Below are 14257 nucleotides of genomic sequence, written 5' to 3' on the forward strand. Positions count from 1 at the left end.
CACATGGAGCTCTTTGTGGGATTGTTAGACACTTAATGGGGACTTGCTGAGTGTAGGAGTGGGTTGTGTATGTAAGGGACATATACACTGAGTGTACCAAACATTAAGAACTAATTTTCTTTCCATGACAGACTGACCAAGTGAATCCAGGTGAAAGCTATGATCCTTTATTGATGTCACTTGTTAAATCCACTTAAATCAGTGTAGATGAAGGGGAGGAGACAGGTTAAAGAATAATGTTTAAGCCTTGTGACAATTGAGACATGGATTGTGAATGTGTGCCATTCAGAGGGTAAATGGGCAAGACAAAATATTAAAGTGCCTTTGATCTGGGTATGGTAGTAGAATCCTGGCGTACCGGTTTGTGCCAAGAACTGCAACGCTGCTGGGGTTTCCCATGTGTATCAAGAATGGTCCACCACCTAAAGGACATCCAGCCAACTTGACCCAACTGTGGGAAGCATTGGTCAACATGGGCCACCATCCTTATGGAACGCTTGACGCCTTGTAGAGTCCATGCCCTGACTAATTGAGGCTGTTCTGAGGGCAAGAGGGGGTGGGCAGCTCACTATTAGGAAGGTGTTCCTAATGTTTGGCATATTCAGTGTATATGGATCTGAGTCCCAAATGGTGGCAGTAGTCTTCTTGTGGTGTTTTTTTTTCTCTTAAAATCAGGTTGTTTGCTATGTAAAATACAACATGACAACCTCATGTACACACGACTTGGCCTGGTTACAAGAAAATGGTCATTCATAGTTAAAAATAAAAATATTTTTGGGGGACATTTCTCACTAGTAAATTAATAAGCTGTTGTAGGTTTTTGGACATTTCAGGGAGAGAGCAATATTACTTTTTGTGATATTGTTTCTAACCATTATGGTTTTCAATTGTATTTAGTTTAATTTGGAATATTATTTGAATATGTCAGGCTTTGCAGCTTGATGGGGACCTGATTGTCATTCTTTGCAACGCATGAAATGGTTTGCAAGTTTTAATTAGGACTGCATTGGAAATGTAACCAGCCAACCAAGTATTTGGCTATCATCAATATGGGGCTACATACCCCCTTTACCTGTGTTTTCTTTCACATTGCTTCTTTGCTAAATATTATACAAACTAAACATTGCCCATCCATGAACAACCTGGAAAGTCTTTGTTGGGACTGCAGTTAAAATACTTACAAAATGTACAATGTTTTTTATAGTAATTATGCTAGCTTATTACCTCCAGCTCTATCTTTTGGATCATCTTGTTATGAATTTGAGAGTCGACATCAGTTGAGAATCGTGTGATACCAGAGAAGAGAGGCCCAAGTCAGTGGAAAATCTGTCTCCCTCCAGCAGGTGGCGTATTTTCGTTGTTTCGCACACCAAGCACGGAGTTTTTGTATGGAGGTCAATGAGTGTCAAATTTGGTCAACAAAAAAATGAATGGCTTATTTGCTACGTGACGTTTATTTGATAAAATATAAATTTCGTAATGTTTACGTTGTTACGACTGTACTGATAGAAGTAGGAAACGTGACTTCCCGGCAACTTTGAGGGAAAAAAACACTTTGTATCGGAGTTGTCTCGAGATGGCTACGCATATTCATGACATGAGGCTAGTAGTGTACAGGCAGTTGACGTCAACCCTCATCGAATATTCAAAACAGGATTACAATAATGAGATGTATCCACCAATCCAAAGAAAGGATAGACGGGAGCTAGACAGCCTGCTGTTCCGCTTCGTGGACAACGACTACAATTGTTAGGGCTTGGAGACATGTATCTTGTCAGTATATCCATAATCTTTGGTGTGGCAGATATAAATATAATGTGTAGAGTTGAAAGTATTGTAAACTAGAGGAATACAACCTGTTTCCACCGGTTAAAAAACGGGATACCCCGGGTTAGAAATAATGCGCACACATTGATTAATAACCTACACGTGATTGGCAGAAACCCTTCTACCGTCACATACAACTGATTGGCTGGAATTAAGCTTTCCTAGCTGCTTCCGGGTTACTTTCTACATTCGGTTTTTGGATCTCAACAAAAATTACTATAAAATATTATCATAATAAACCTTTGTATGTTGACGACGAGTCAGACGGACTTCAGTTCAGGTGTGTCAAGTCACTCGGCATAGCTACATAAGATATTTGCGGCACTTTGGTTAGTCATGTTGAGGTTATTAGCCATCTGTCATTAGCTTCAGTACTAGCTAGGCTCATATTTTAGTATGGTGGCTTGGTTGTGGAATATTTAAAATAATTTAGCAACTGATGTAGCTAGTGACTGATTCTTCTGTATTTAATGTGAGGGTTCTGCTTTGTAGCAAAGTAAACTAGCTCGAAGACCAAACTGTGTGTCTCGGTATACAGAGCATAACTGTCACTGTTGGTGTGTGCTTGTTTCTATTTAGCCAGCAGAGCCGCTTGCTTACAGCTGCACTAGTGTCGATCCGCGCTATAAAGCATGTGTGAAACGCAAACGAACCCAGGCTGAAACGAATCCTGGACCAGTGTGAGTAGCGGGTGCAAGATTCAGGACCAGAGTATTAGGTATTGTGACACTGCAGCGCGAGTCGCGGATAACTTTTGCTGTTTGTATGTGGCTGCTATGAAAGTGAACTGTGTTTGCATGTGATCAGGGGGTATTCATTCCACCGATTCTGTTGGGAAAATGTTTAGCAAACGAAACGAAACAGGGATAAACATACCTGAATTTGTCCAATAGACACTCGTTTGCAACTGTTGGACTGATGATTACACCCTAGATCAGCTACAGTTGAAGTCGGAAGTTTACATACACCATAGCCAAATACATTTAAACTCAGTTTTTCACAATTCCTGACATTTAATCCTAGTAAAAATTCCCTGTCTTAGGTCAGTTACGATCACCACTTTATTTTAAGAATGTGAAATGTCAGAATAATAGTAGAGAGAATTATTTATTTCAGCTTTTATTTCATCACATTCCCAGTGGGTCAGAAGTTTACATACACTCAATTAGTATTTTGTAGCATTGCCTTTAAATTGTTTAACTTGGGTCAAACGTTTCGGGTAGCCTTCCACAAGCTTCCCACAATAAGGACCTGACAGAGCAGGTGTAACTGAGTCCGGTTTGTAGGCCTCCTTGCTCGCACACACTTTTTCAGTTCTGCCCACACATTTTCTATAGGATTGAGGTCAGGGCTTTGTGATGGCCACTCCAATACCTTGACTTTGTTGTCCTTAAGCCATTTTGCCACAACTATAGAAGTATGCTTGGGGTCATTGTCCATTTGGAAGACCCATTTGCGACCAAGCTTTAACATCCTGACTGATGTCTTGAGATGTTGCTTCAATATATCCACATAATTTTCCTTCCTCATGATGCCATCTATTTTGTGAAGTGCACCAGTCCCTCCTGCAGCAAAGCACCCCCACAGCATGATGCTGCCACCCCCGTGCTTCACGGTTGGGATGGTGTTCTTCGACTTGCAAGCCTGCCCCTTTTTCCTCCAAACATAACGATGGTCATTATGGGCAAACAGTTCTATTTTTGTTTCATCAGACCAGAGGACATTTCTCCAAAAAGTACAATCTTTGTCCCCATGTGCAGTTGCAAACCGTAGTCTGGCTTTTTTATGGCGGTTTTGGAGCAGTTGCTTCTTCCTTGCAGAGCGGCCTTTCAGGTTATGTCGATATAGGACTCGTTTTACTGTGGATATAGATACTTTTTTACCTGTTTCCTCCAGCATCTTCACAAGGTCCTTTGCTCTTGTTCTGGGATTGATTTGCACTTTTCGCACCAAAGTACGTTCATCTCTAGGAGACAGAACGCGTCTCCTTCCTGAGCGGTATGACGGCTGCATAGTCCCATGGTGTTTATACTTGCGTACTATTGTTTGTACAGATGAACGTGGTACCTTCAGGCGTTTGGAAATTGCTCCCAAGGATGAACCAAACTTGTGGAGGTCTACACATTTTTTTCTGAGGTCTTGGCTGATTTGATTTCCCCATGATGTCAAGCAAATAATAATAATATGCCATTTAGCAGACGCTTTTATCCAAAGCGACTTACAGTCATGCGTGCATACATTTTTTGTGTATGGATGGTCCCGGGGATCGAACCCACTACATTGGCGTTACAAGCGCTGTGCTCTACCAGCTGAGCTACAGAGGACCAAGCAAAGAGGCACTGAGTTTGAAGGTAGGTCTTGAAATACATCCACAGGTACACCTCCAATTGACTCAGGCTAATTGACATAATTTATCAGAAGCTTCTAAAGCCATTACATCATTTTCTGGAATTTTCCAAGCTGTTTAAAGGCACACTCAACTTAGTGTATGTAAACTTCTGACCCACTGGAATTGTGTTACAGTGAATTATAAGGGAAATAATCTGTCTGTAAACAATTGTTGGAAAAATTACTTGTGTCATGCACAAAGTAGATGTCTTAACCGACTTGCTAAAACTATAGTTTGTTAACAAGAAATTTGTGGAGTGGTTGAAAAACCAACCTAAATGTATGTAAACTTCTGACTTCAACTGTAGATGCAGGCAAGAGTGTGCAAGGCGGTATTGAATGTGTCACTGTCTGTCACCTTGATTACCCAAAATTCTCTCGACCTGTGCACCTACATTGTAAACTTTCATTCATAGGCTAGGTTGTAGCAACCTTATGATGGGTATAGGGAAAATTTGAGTATCATGTAGTAGCCTAAACCTATCGATGTTACATTGAACTGGGTGAATGGAATATGCTGTAATAGAAATTAGGCCATGCTCATAAAAAATAAAAATAGTCCTCCCTCATCTTAAACGGCACTGACCGCCACTTCTCCAAATTGTCCCATTATCCCATCTTAATAGAATGGACCCCCTTTTTACTGCGACACAATTGACAGAAAATTGTATGTTGCAATATTTATGTCCAATATGAAAAAACTATTGGATTTAAGCTGATTGGCCCCGCTTTTAAGGGCTTCAGAATAATAATAATAAATAATATGCCATTTAGCAGACGTTTTTATCCAAAGTGACTTACAGTCATGTGTGCATACATTTTTACGTATGGGTGGTCCAATGAGCAGTGACGCTCTGTGAATTTGGAAAGTAAAAGTGCTTCTGAGTAAAATCAAATTGTATTGGTCACATGCGCCAAATACAACAGGTATAGACTTTACAGTGAAATGCTTAATTACGAGCTCATTCCCAACAGTGCAGAGTTAAAAAGTAAGACAAATATTTGCTAAATAAAAAAGGAAATAGTAACACAATAAAAACAATAACGAGGGTATATAGAAGGAGTACCAGTACTAAGTCAATGTGCAGGGGCACAAGGTAGTTGAGGTATGTACATGTGGGTAGGGGTAAAAGTGACTAGGCAATAAACAGAGTAGCAGCAGCGTATGAAAGATATGTCTATGAGTGTGTGTGGTGTCAATATGCGTGTGTGTGTTGGAGTGTCAGTGTAGTGTGTGTGTGGGTAGAGTCTAGTGAATGTGCATAGAGCCAGTGCAAGGGAATCAGTGCAAAACAATTTAAGATAAATAAATAATTAAAGGGAGTCAGTGTAAATAGTCCTGGTAGCCATTTGATTAACTTTTCAGCAGTCTTATGGCTTGGTGGTAGAAGCTGTTCAGGTGCCTTTTGGTCACAGACTTGGTGCTCAGGTACTGCTTGCCGTGCGGTAGCAGAGAGAAAAGTCTATAACTTGGGTGGCTGGAGTCTGAATTTTTAGGACCTTCCTCTGACACCGCCTGATATAGAGGTCTTGGATGGCAGGGAGTTCGGCCCCAGTGATGTACTGAGCCGTACGCACTACCCTCTGTAGCGCCTTGCGGTCGGATGTCGAGCAGTTGCCATACCAAGCGATGATGGAGCCTGTCAAGATGCTCTCAATGGTGCAGCTGTATAACGTTTTGATTATCTGAGGGTGAATGCCAAATCTTTTCAGCCTCCTGAGGGGAAGAGGCGTGGTCGTGCCCTCTTCACGACTGTGTTGGTGTGTGTGGACCATGATAGGTCGTTAGTGATGTGGACACCGAGGAACTTGACGCTCTCGATCCGCTCTACTACAATGTGAATGGGGGTGTGTTCGGCCCTCCGTTTCCTGTAGTTCATGATAAGCTCCTTTGTCTTGCTCACGTTGAGAGAGAGGTTGTTGTCCTGGCACCACAATGCCAGGTCTCTGACCTCCCCCTATTGGCTGTCTCATCTTCATCGGTGATCAGCAAACTCATGGGTGAACAGGGAGTGCAGGAGGGGACTGAGCATGCACCCCTGAGGGGCCCCCGTGTTGAGGGTCAGCGTGGTTGTTGTGTTGTTGCCTACGCTCACCACCTGGGGGCGCCCCATCAGGAAGTCCAGGATCCAGTTGCAGTGGGAGGTGTTCAGTCCCAGGGTCTTTAGCTTAGTGATGAGCTTGGAGGGCACTATGCTGTTGAACGCTGAGCTGTAGTCAATGAACAGCATTCTCGTGTAGGTGTTCCTTTTATCCAGGTGGGAAAGGGCATTGTGGAGTGCAATGGAGATTGCGTAATCTGTGGATCTGTTGGGGCGGTATGCAAATTAGAGTGGGTCCAGGGTTTTTGACAGGTTACCTTGGCATTCTTAGGGACTATGGTGGTTTGCTTGAAACATGTACAGTACCAGTCAAAAGTTTAGACACACCTACTCATTCAATGGTTTTGCTTTATTTTTACTATTTCTACATTGTAGAATAATAGTGTAGACATAAACTATGAAAAACACAAATGGAATCATGTAGTAACCAAAAAAGTGTTAAACAAATCAACATTTATTTTATATTTGAGATTCTTCAGAGTAGCCACCTCACGCATGGTTCAGTGTTGCTTGCCTCGAAGCGAACATAAAGGCATTTAGCTCCTCTGGTAGGCTCGTGGCACTGGGCAGCTCTCGGCTGGTTTTCCCTTTGTATTCTGTGATAGTTTGCAATCCTTGCCACATCCGATGAGCGTCGAGCCGGTGTAGTAGGATTCGTTCTTAGTCCTGTGCAGACGCTTTGCCTGTTTGATGGTTCGTCGGAGGGCGTAGCGGGATTTCTTATAAGCGTCCGGACTAGTGTCCTGCTCCTTGAAAGCAGCAGTTCTAGCCATTAGCTCAGTACGGATGCTGCCTGTAATCCGTGGATTCTGGTTGGGATATGTACATATGGTCACTGTGGGGACAACGTTGTCGATACACTTATCAATGAAGCAGGTGCCCTCGCTAGAAGCCTGTGTTTCAGACATAAGGAAGTGGATGGCTGAAAACTTTCTACTTTTAAACTCGGACAAAACAGAGATGCTTGTTCTAGGTCCCAAGAAACAAAGAGATCTTCTGTTAAATCTGACAATTCATCTTGATGGTTGTAAAGTCGTCTCAAATAAAACTGTGAAGGACCTCGGCGTTACTCTTGACCCTGATCTCTCTTTTGACGAACATATCAAGACTGTTTCAAGGACAGCTTTTTTCCATCTACGTAACATTGCAAAAATCAGAAATTTTCTGTCCAAAAATGATGCAGAAAAATTAATCCATGCATTTGTTACTTCTAGGTTAGACTACTGCAATGCTCTACTTTCCGGCTACCGGATAAAGCACTAAATAAACTTCAGTTAGTGCTAAATACGGCTGCTAGAATCCTGACTAGAACCAAGAAATTTGATCATATTACTCCAGTGCTAGCTTCCCTACACTGGCTTCCTGTTAAGGCAAGGGCTGATTTCAAGGTTTTACTGTTAACCTATAAAGCGTTACATGGGCTTGCTCCTACCTATCTTTCCGAGTTGGTCCTGCCGTACATACCAATACGTACGCTACGGTCACAAGACGCAGGCCTCCTAATTGTCCCTAGAATTTCTAAGCAAACAGCGGGAGGCAGGGCTTTCTCCTATAGATCTCCATTTTTATGGAACAGTTTGCCTACCCATGTGAGAGACGCAGACTCGGTCTCAACCTTTAAGTCTTTACTGAAGACTTATCTCTTCAGTAGGTCATATGATTGAGTGTAGTCTGGCCCAGGAGTGTGAAGGTGAACGGAAGGCTCTGGAGCAACGAACAGCCCTTGCTGTCTCTGCCAGGCCGGTTCCCCTCTCTCCACTGGGGTTCTCTGCCTCTAACCCTGTTACAGGGGCTGAGTCACTGGCTTGCTGGTGCTCTTTCATGCCGTCCCTAGGAGGGGTGCGTCACTTGAGTGGGTTGAGTTACTGACGTGATCTTCCTGTCTGGGTTGGCGCCCCCCTTGGTTTGTGCTGTGGTGGAGACCTCTGTGGGCTATACTCGGCCTTGTCTCAGGATTGTAAGTTGGTGGTTGAGGATATCCCTCTGGTGGTGCGGGGGCTGTGCTTTGGCAGAGTGGGTGGGGTTATATCCTTCCTGTTTGGCCCTGTCCGGGGGTTTCTTCGGATGGGGCCACAGTGTCTCCGGACCGCTCCTGTCTCAGCCTCCAGTATTTATGCTGCAGTAGTTTATGTGTCGGGGTGCTGGGGTTAGTTGGTTATACCTGGAGTACTTCTCCTGTCTTATCCAGTGTCCTGTGTGAATTTAAGTATGCTCTCTCTAATTCTCTCGTTCTCTCTTTCTCTCTGAGAACCTGAGCCCTAGGACCATACGTCAGGACTACCGGGCATGCTGACACCTTGCTGTCCCCAGTCCGCCTGGCCTTGCTGCTATTCCAGTTTCAACTGTTCTGCCTGCGGTTATGGAACCCCTACCTGTCCCAGACCTGCTGTTTTCAACTCTTAATGATCGGCTATGAAAAGCCAACTGAGATTTATTCCTGATTATTATTTGACCATGCTTGTCACTTATGAACATTTTTGAACATCTTGGCATGGTTCTGTTATAATCTCCACCCGGCACAGCCAGAAGAGGACTGGCCACCCCTCATAGCCTGGTTCCTCTCTAGGTTTCTTCCTAGGTTTTGGCCTTTCTAGGGAGTTTTTCCTAGCCACCGTGCTTCTACACCTGCATTACTAGCTGTTTGGGGTTTTAGGCTGGGTTTCTGTAAAGCACTTCGAGATATTAGCTGATGTAAGAAGGGCTATATAAAATAAAATTGATTGATTGATTGATGTGGTAAACTCCTCAATGCAATCGGATGAATCCCGGAACATATTCCAGTCTGTGCTAGCGAAACACTCCTGTAGCTTAGCATCCGCTTCATCGGACCATGTTTTCTAAAGTTGATTATTATAATTATAATAATATTAATATTGTTATTACTATTATTATTAATAGTAGTGTCACGATCGTTTAAAGATTGGTCGAACCAAGGCGCAGCGTGATAAGCGTACATGTTTATTATAACTGTGCAAACACGACAAAACAACAAACAAACGATACGTGAAGTCTTAAGGTACACACAACAAACCTATACGGAACAAGATCCCACCACCCACTAGTGCCAACAGGCTACCTAAGTATGGTCCCCAATCAGAGACAACGAGCTACAGCTGCCTCTGATTGGGAACCACCCTGGCCAACATAGATCTATACATACTAGATCTAACCATAGACAATAAACATAGCACAACACGACACAGAAAATACACACCCTGACTCAACAAATACGTCAGGGCGTGACAAGTAGCATTATAAATAGTTTTTTTAAATTATTACTGCTGTTACCATGATAACTATCTAGTAATCATTACTTTTAATGCTGTTAACAATGTCAATGCTTTATTATCATTATTATTATTATTATTATTTGCGCTGTAAATGCGATTAACGTTATTCATTTTTTCATATTGTTAAACAAAATTCGAAGTCTGCTTACATTTCCTAATAAAATGTTACGAATTTCTACCATTTATTATTTCTTAGCATTTTCATTGTGGGACTTTTATTTTGAAGGGAAATCTGAGGTCACGGCCTTATCACAGCGTTTCATACTGTACTGTTATTGGCCTTATTCTTACTAGGTCTTGCTTATTCTTGCTGGCGGAACGGAGGTTGAGAACTACTAGCTAACTGGCAAGCACAAAAACTGTCAACAACTTCGGGAGTACAGACCCCTAAAAATCGCCCGATCACCCTCTAGTGTCAAAAGTAAGAACTACCGGAAATTCAGAGGAGAATCATTATTCTGTCAAGGAAAAGTTGTTTCTTTTTTTTCTTTAAAGAAGTGTGCTAAGACAAAAGAAACATGACACAGTGTGTACATGATAACACATTAGTGCAGGAGATTTAGAAATTGATTAAAATGCTGGAAGTGGATGCTGGAATTAAACAATGAACAATGCAAATAAGCAAAAGATGTGTTCATTAAGGAAATAGACGCCTGGCTCAAATAGAAGTCTCTCTCTAATAAGCGCCTGTTGTGTTCAGTGATTAAGCAAATAAACGCCTGGGATATTAATTGAAGTTTTACGGTATTTTAATTTGGTGGGCAATGATTTCTGCTGTTCCTCACAAGTTGACAGCCTCTAACTTGCCTCTGAAATTATGCTATTTTCTACATAGTGCACTACTTTCGACCAGATTCCTATCAAAAGTAGTGCACTATATAGAAAATAGGGTGCCATTTGGGAAGCAGCTTGGAAATCCTGAAGAGAAGTGGTTGTGTGTTGTCCAGGCGGGGTAAACTGATAGGGTCGGGTGGTCCTGTCCAATCATCCCAGCCATGGAGCGTGTAATGGGGGGAGTGGTGCCGCTGGTCCTGGGTGGGCTAGGGCTGGTGCTGCTCTACCGGCTGCTCCAGAGGCTCCAACAGGGGGCTACCATCCAGGACGCTGTGGTGGTCATCACTGGAGCCAGCTCTGGCCTGGGGAGAGGTGAGTGTTACTTTAGATTAGAAAACTTAAATGTCCTCAATGAGGCAATTTTATAGCATACACAATGTAGGCTACATAGACAGAATCACTAAAATAAAAAACATACTCAAAGGTTCTAGGTACTAGTTCAAAGTGAACTATACCTTTAAAATAGTGTGTGTGTTGTGTTGCAGAGTGTGCTCGGGTGTTCCATGCTGCCAAAGCAAGGCTGGTTCTGTGTGGCCGGGACGCAGCCAGGCTACAGGACGTAGTTCAGGAGCTCACAGCCACCGCAGCAGAAAGCCAGCGGCAGGTATAGAGACACACACACACACACACACACACACACTCACTTCTCATCTCCTCTTCCTCCACTGGGCTGATCTGAAAACATGATAAGGGAGAGCGATTAGTTGGATACTAGAATTTTTGCCTTCACCAGTTCAGCTTTTTTGCATCATGTCAGATGAAGGAAAGGAGACGAGGGGCGAGAGCAACATTAGACTATTGAGATGCACCCCTTGAATTCTTATGACATGTCTATGATGTCATCACCGGCAGACGTACACCCCCATTATGGTGATCTTTGACCTGTCCGACACAGCGGAAATGGTTGCCATGGCCGCGGAGGAGATCCTGAGGTGCTATGGCCACGTGGACGTCCTCATCAACAACGCCGGCATCAGTCATCGCGGCAACATCCTGGAGACGCACATCTCCGTACAGAGGGGCGTCATGGATACCAACTACTTTGGGCCCATAGCTCTGACTCAAGGTAGAAGGTTATGATCACTTGATTTCCAAATGTACACTCTCTGTGGTCATGTAGTCTCTTGATTCTTCTCTCCACTCTCTCAACTTTGTTTGTTTTCTCCCTTTCTCTCCATCCCTCTCTCTCTCTCTCCAACTGTAGCCCTCCTGCCCTCCATGGTTCGCCGGCGCAGTGGACACGTAGTGGTCATCAGCAGTGTCCAGGGGAAGATTGCCATTCCCTACAGATCAGCTTGTGAGTAATGTAGTGATAGTGATGCCAACCCTATAACTGAAGCTAAATAATTATCCATGAAATCATTACAAATTTTGACTTTTTTATATTTTTGAAAATGTATAACACAATACAAAAATCTACAAACCGTAGTACGGCACATTTCTAAAGGAAAGTGAAACAAGTATTATTTCCACCTGCAAATAGCTCTGTCAGTGATATCTGTAGTAGTAAGGGAATGAAATGGAATAAACACATGGTGTGTTTTGAGCAGATGCGGCCTCCAAACACGCCACCCAGGCCTACTTCGACTGTCTGAGGGCTGAGATGGAGCGCTACAGTATACAGGTGACAGTGGTCAGCCCTGGCTACATCAGAACCAACCTGTCTCTTAACGCTGTCACGGGGGATGGCTCCAAATATGGAGGTAAGGGAGAGGAATTAACTGGCCACTCTCTCTCTCATTCTCTGTCTGCTCTTCCCCTCCCCCTCTCTCTGTAATTACGTTAGTAGTCTATTTATTTCTCTCCTTTCTACTCTGGTGAAGTCCTGGACAAGACGACAGCTTTGGGGCGGGAACCGAAAGAGGTGGCCCAAGTGGTCCTAAAGGCTGTCCATCACAGGAGTAAAGAGGTCCTATTGGCTGGGCCCCTGCCCACTCTGGCCGTCTACATTCGCACCCTGTGGCCCGCCCTCTTCTTCAAACTCATGGCCTCTCGGGCTCGCAAGGAGCAGAAATCCAAAGATGAGTGAGAAGTTGGAGGGGGAGAGAGAGGTGATGTGGCAAAACTATGGGAATGGATCAATTGATTAATGCACACTGTAATAACTTGCAAATGGAAAAGTTGTTTTGTTTTAAAGCCACAATGTGAGATGTGGTTCATTAATTGAAATAACTGGAAATCTTACAAACTGCGGTTTCAACTTCAAGGTTAACATCATGCAAAGTGTTCAGGGTAGATCACATTTACAATTATGATATTGACGTGTAATAAAATTTCAGAGCAACCCGAACATTGTTGAGTACATTTCATTTGTTGTAATGATTAGCTTTGGAGTTTGTTTTCATGGTCATTTGTGAATTACACACAAATAACAGATTATCATTCTGATGTCTCTGTGTTGTACCACCATTACTGGTTTAGCTAATAGACCTGTTAGAAAACTCAGTTGCTCTGTCATCTGTGAGTTCTTCATTAGTGAATACTATATTAGGTGATGATTATTGTTTTTGAACAAATCTGTTGATGGTGCAGATATAGTTTCAGGTTAACAAAAATGTATTGCATTCAGGGATTGTTTCTAAAAACCTTATTTTTCTCAAAGGATATTACAATCAAAAACAGGACAGGGTGAAAACGCGTACAGCAGTCTAATATAATTTACATTTTAGTCATTTAGCAGACGCTCTTATCCAGAGCGACGTACAGTTAGTGGCCCCCCGTGGGAGTCGAACCCACAACCCTAGCGTTGCAAGCGCCATGCTCTACCAACTGAGCTACAGGAGGCCATAATGTACTACATGGTAACACATGCTGACTAAGAATTACAATTTACATGAATACAGAACAATTTGAGTAAACGTTGTGATCAAAAAGTTCCCCAAAAAGGAAAGTCAACATTTTCTGGAGCATATGATGGATTTTTCCCACCAGCATGGAGTGTCAGTCCAGCGGTTTTCTCTGAATGTTCTTGCAATGTTCCCATGAAACGTTTCTATGAGTTTTATTTTACATTAAATATGTAACTTTTTGGGTGACCCGACCAAATTTACATATAAATGTGAGTTATAGCTCTGTCATTCTCATTGAAAACAAGTCTCAAGGAAGTGGTAGATCTGTTCTACAGTGAGGGAAAAAAGTATTTGATCCCCTGCTGATTTTGTACGTTTGCCCACTGACAAAGACATGATCAGTCTATAATTTTAATGGTAGGTTTATTTAAAAACTCTAGACCACCTTTACTCCACACACAGAGACGCATACAAAGCTCTCCCTCGCCCTCCATTTGGCAAATCTGACCATAACTCTATCCTCCTGATTCCTGCTTATAAGCAAAAACTGAAGCAGGAAGCACCAGTGATTCGGTTAATAAAAAAGTGGTCAGATGACGCAGATGCTAAGCTACAGGACTGTTTTGCTAGCACAGACTGGAACATGTTCCGGGATTCTTCAGACAGCATTGAGGAGTACACCACATCAGTCACTGGCTTCATCAATAAGTGCATCGATGATGTCGTCCCCACAGTGACCGTACGTACATACCCCAACCAGAAGCCATGGATTACAGGAAACATCCGCACTGAGCTAAAGGGTAGAGCTGCCGCTTTCAAGGAACGGGACTCTAACCCGGACGCTTATAAGAAATCCCGCTATGACCTCCGACGAACCATCAAACAGGCAAAGAGTCAATACAGGTCTAAGATTGAATCATACTACACTGGCTCTGACGCTCGTCGGATGTGGCAGGGCTTGAAAACTATTACAGACTACAAAGGGAAGCACAGCCGCGAGCTGCCCAGTGACACAAGCCTACCAGAC

At 43.1% G+C, this 14257-nt stretch overlaps 1 protein-coding gene across 5 annotated transcripts; it reads left to right on the forward strand.

Annotated features, from left to right (window-relative positions):
* Positions 1-1978: 1978 nt before the first annotated feature.
* Positions 1979-12731, forward strand: LOC121569788 (dehydrogenase/reductase SDR family member 7B). Of its 5 annotated transcripts, none has more exons than XM_041880972.1 (8): positions 1979-2156; positions 2407-2545; positions 10555-10753; positions 10927-11045; positions 11294-11507; positions 11646-11738; positions 11992-12144; positions 12265-12731. In XM_041880972.1, the coding sequence occupies exons 3-8, from the start codon at positions 10603-10605 to the stop codon at positions 12468-12470; spliced, it is 936 nt and encodes a 311-aa protein (XP_041736906.1). In that variant the 5' UTR covers positions 1979-2156; positions 2407-2545; positions 10555-10602; the 3' UTR covers positions 12471-12731. The 5 variants fall into 5 exon arrangements, with proteins under 5 accessions (XP_041736906.1, XP_041736905.1, XP_041736908.1 ...); XM_041880971.1 differs by having other exon boundaries at positions 1979-2107; XM_041880974.1 differs by having other exon boundaries at positions 1979-2107; positions 2407-2507.
* The last annotated feature ends 1526 nt before the right edge of the window (positions 12732-14257 follow it).

This window comes from Coregonus clupeaformis, chromosome 7, assembly GCF_020615455.1.
Source record: "Coregonus clupeaformis isolate EN_2021a chromosome 7, ASM2061545v1, whole genome shotgun sequence".
Taxonomy (NCBI): domain Eukaryota; kingdom Metazoa; phylum Chordata; class Actinopteri; order Salmoniformes; family Salmonidae; genus Coregonus; species Coregonus clupeaformis.

Excerpts from the sequence above, each read along its gene's own strand:
- LOC121569788 (XM_041880972.1), top strand. The coding sequence starts at position 10,603 with ATGGAGCGTGTAATGGGGGGAGTGGTGCCGCTGGTCCTGGGTGGGCTA. Across the intron at positions 11,046-11,293 it reads CAGCAGAAAGCCAGCGGCAG|ACGTACACCCCCATTATGGT; the intron begins GTATAGAGACAC and ends CATCACCGGCAG. Across the intron at positions 12,145-12,264 it reads GGATGGCTCCAAATATGGAG|TCCTGGACAAGACGACAGCT; the intron begins GTAAGGGAGAGG and ends ACTCTGGTGAAG.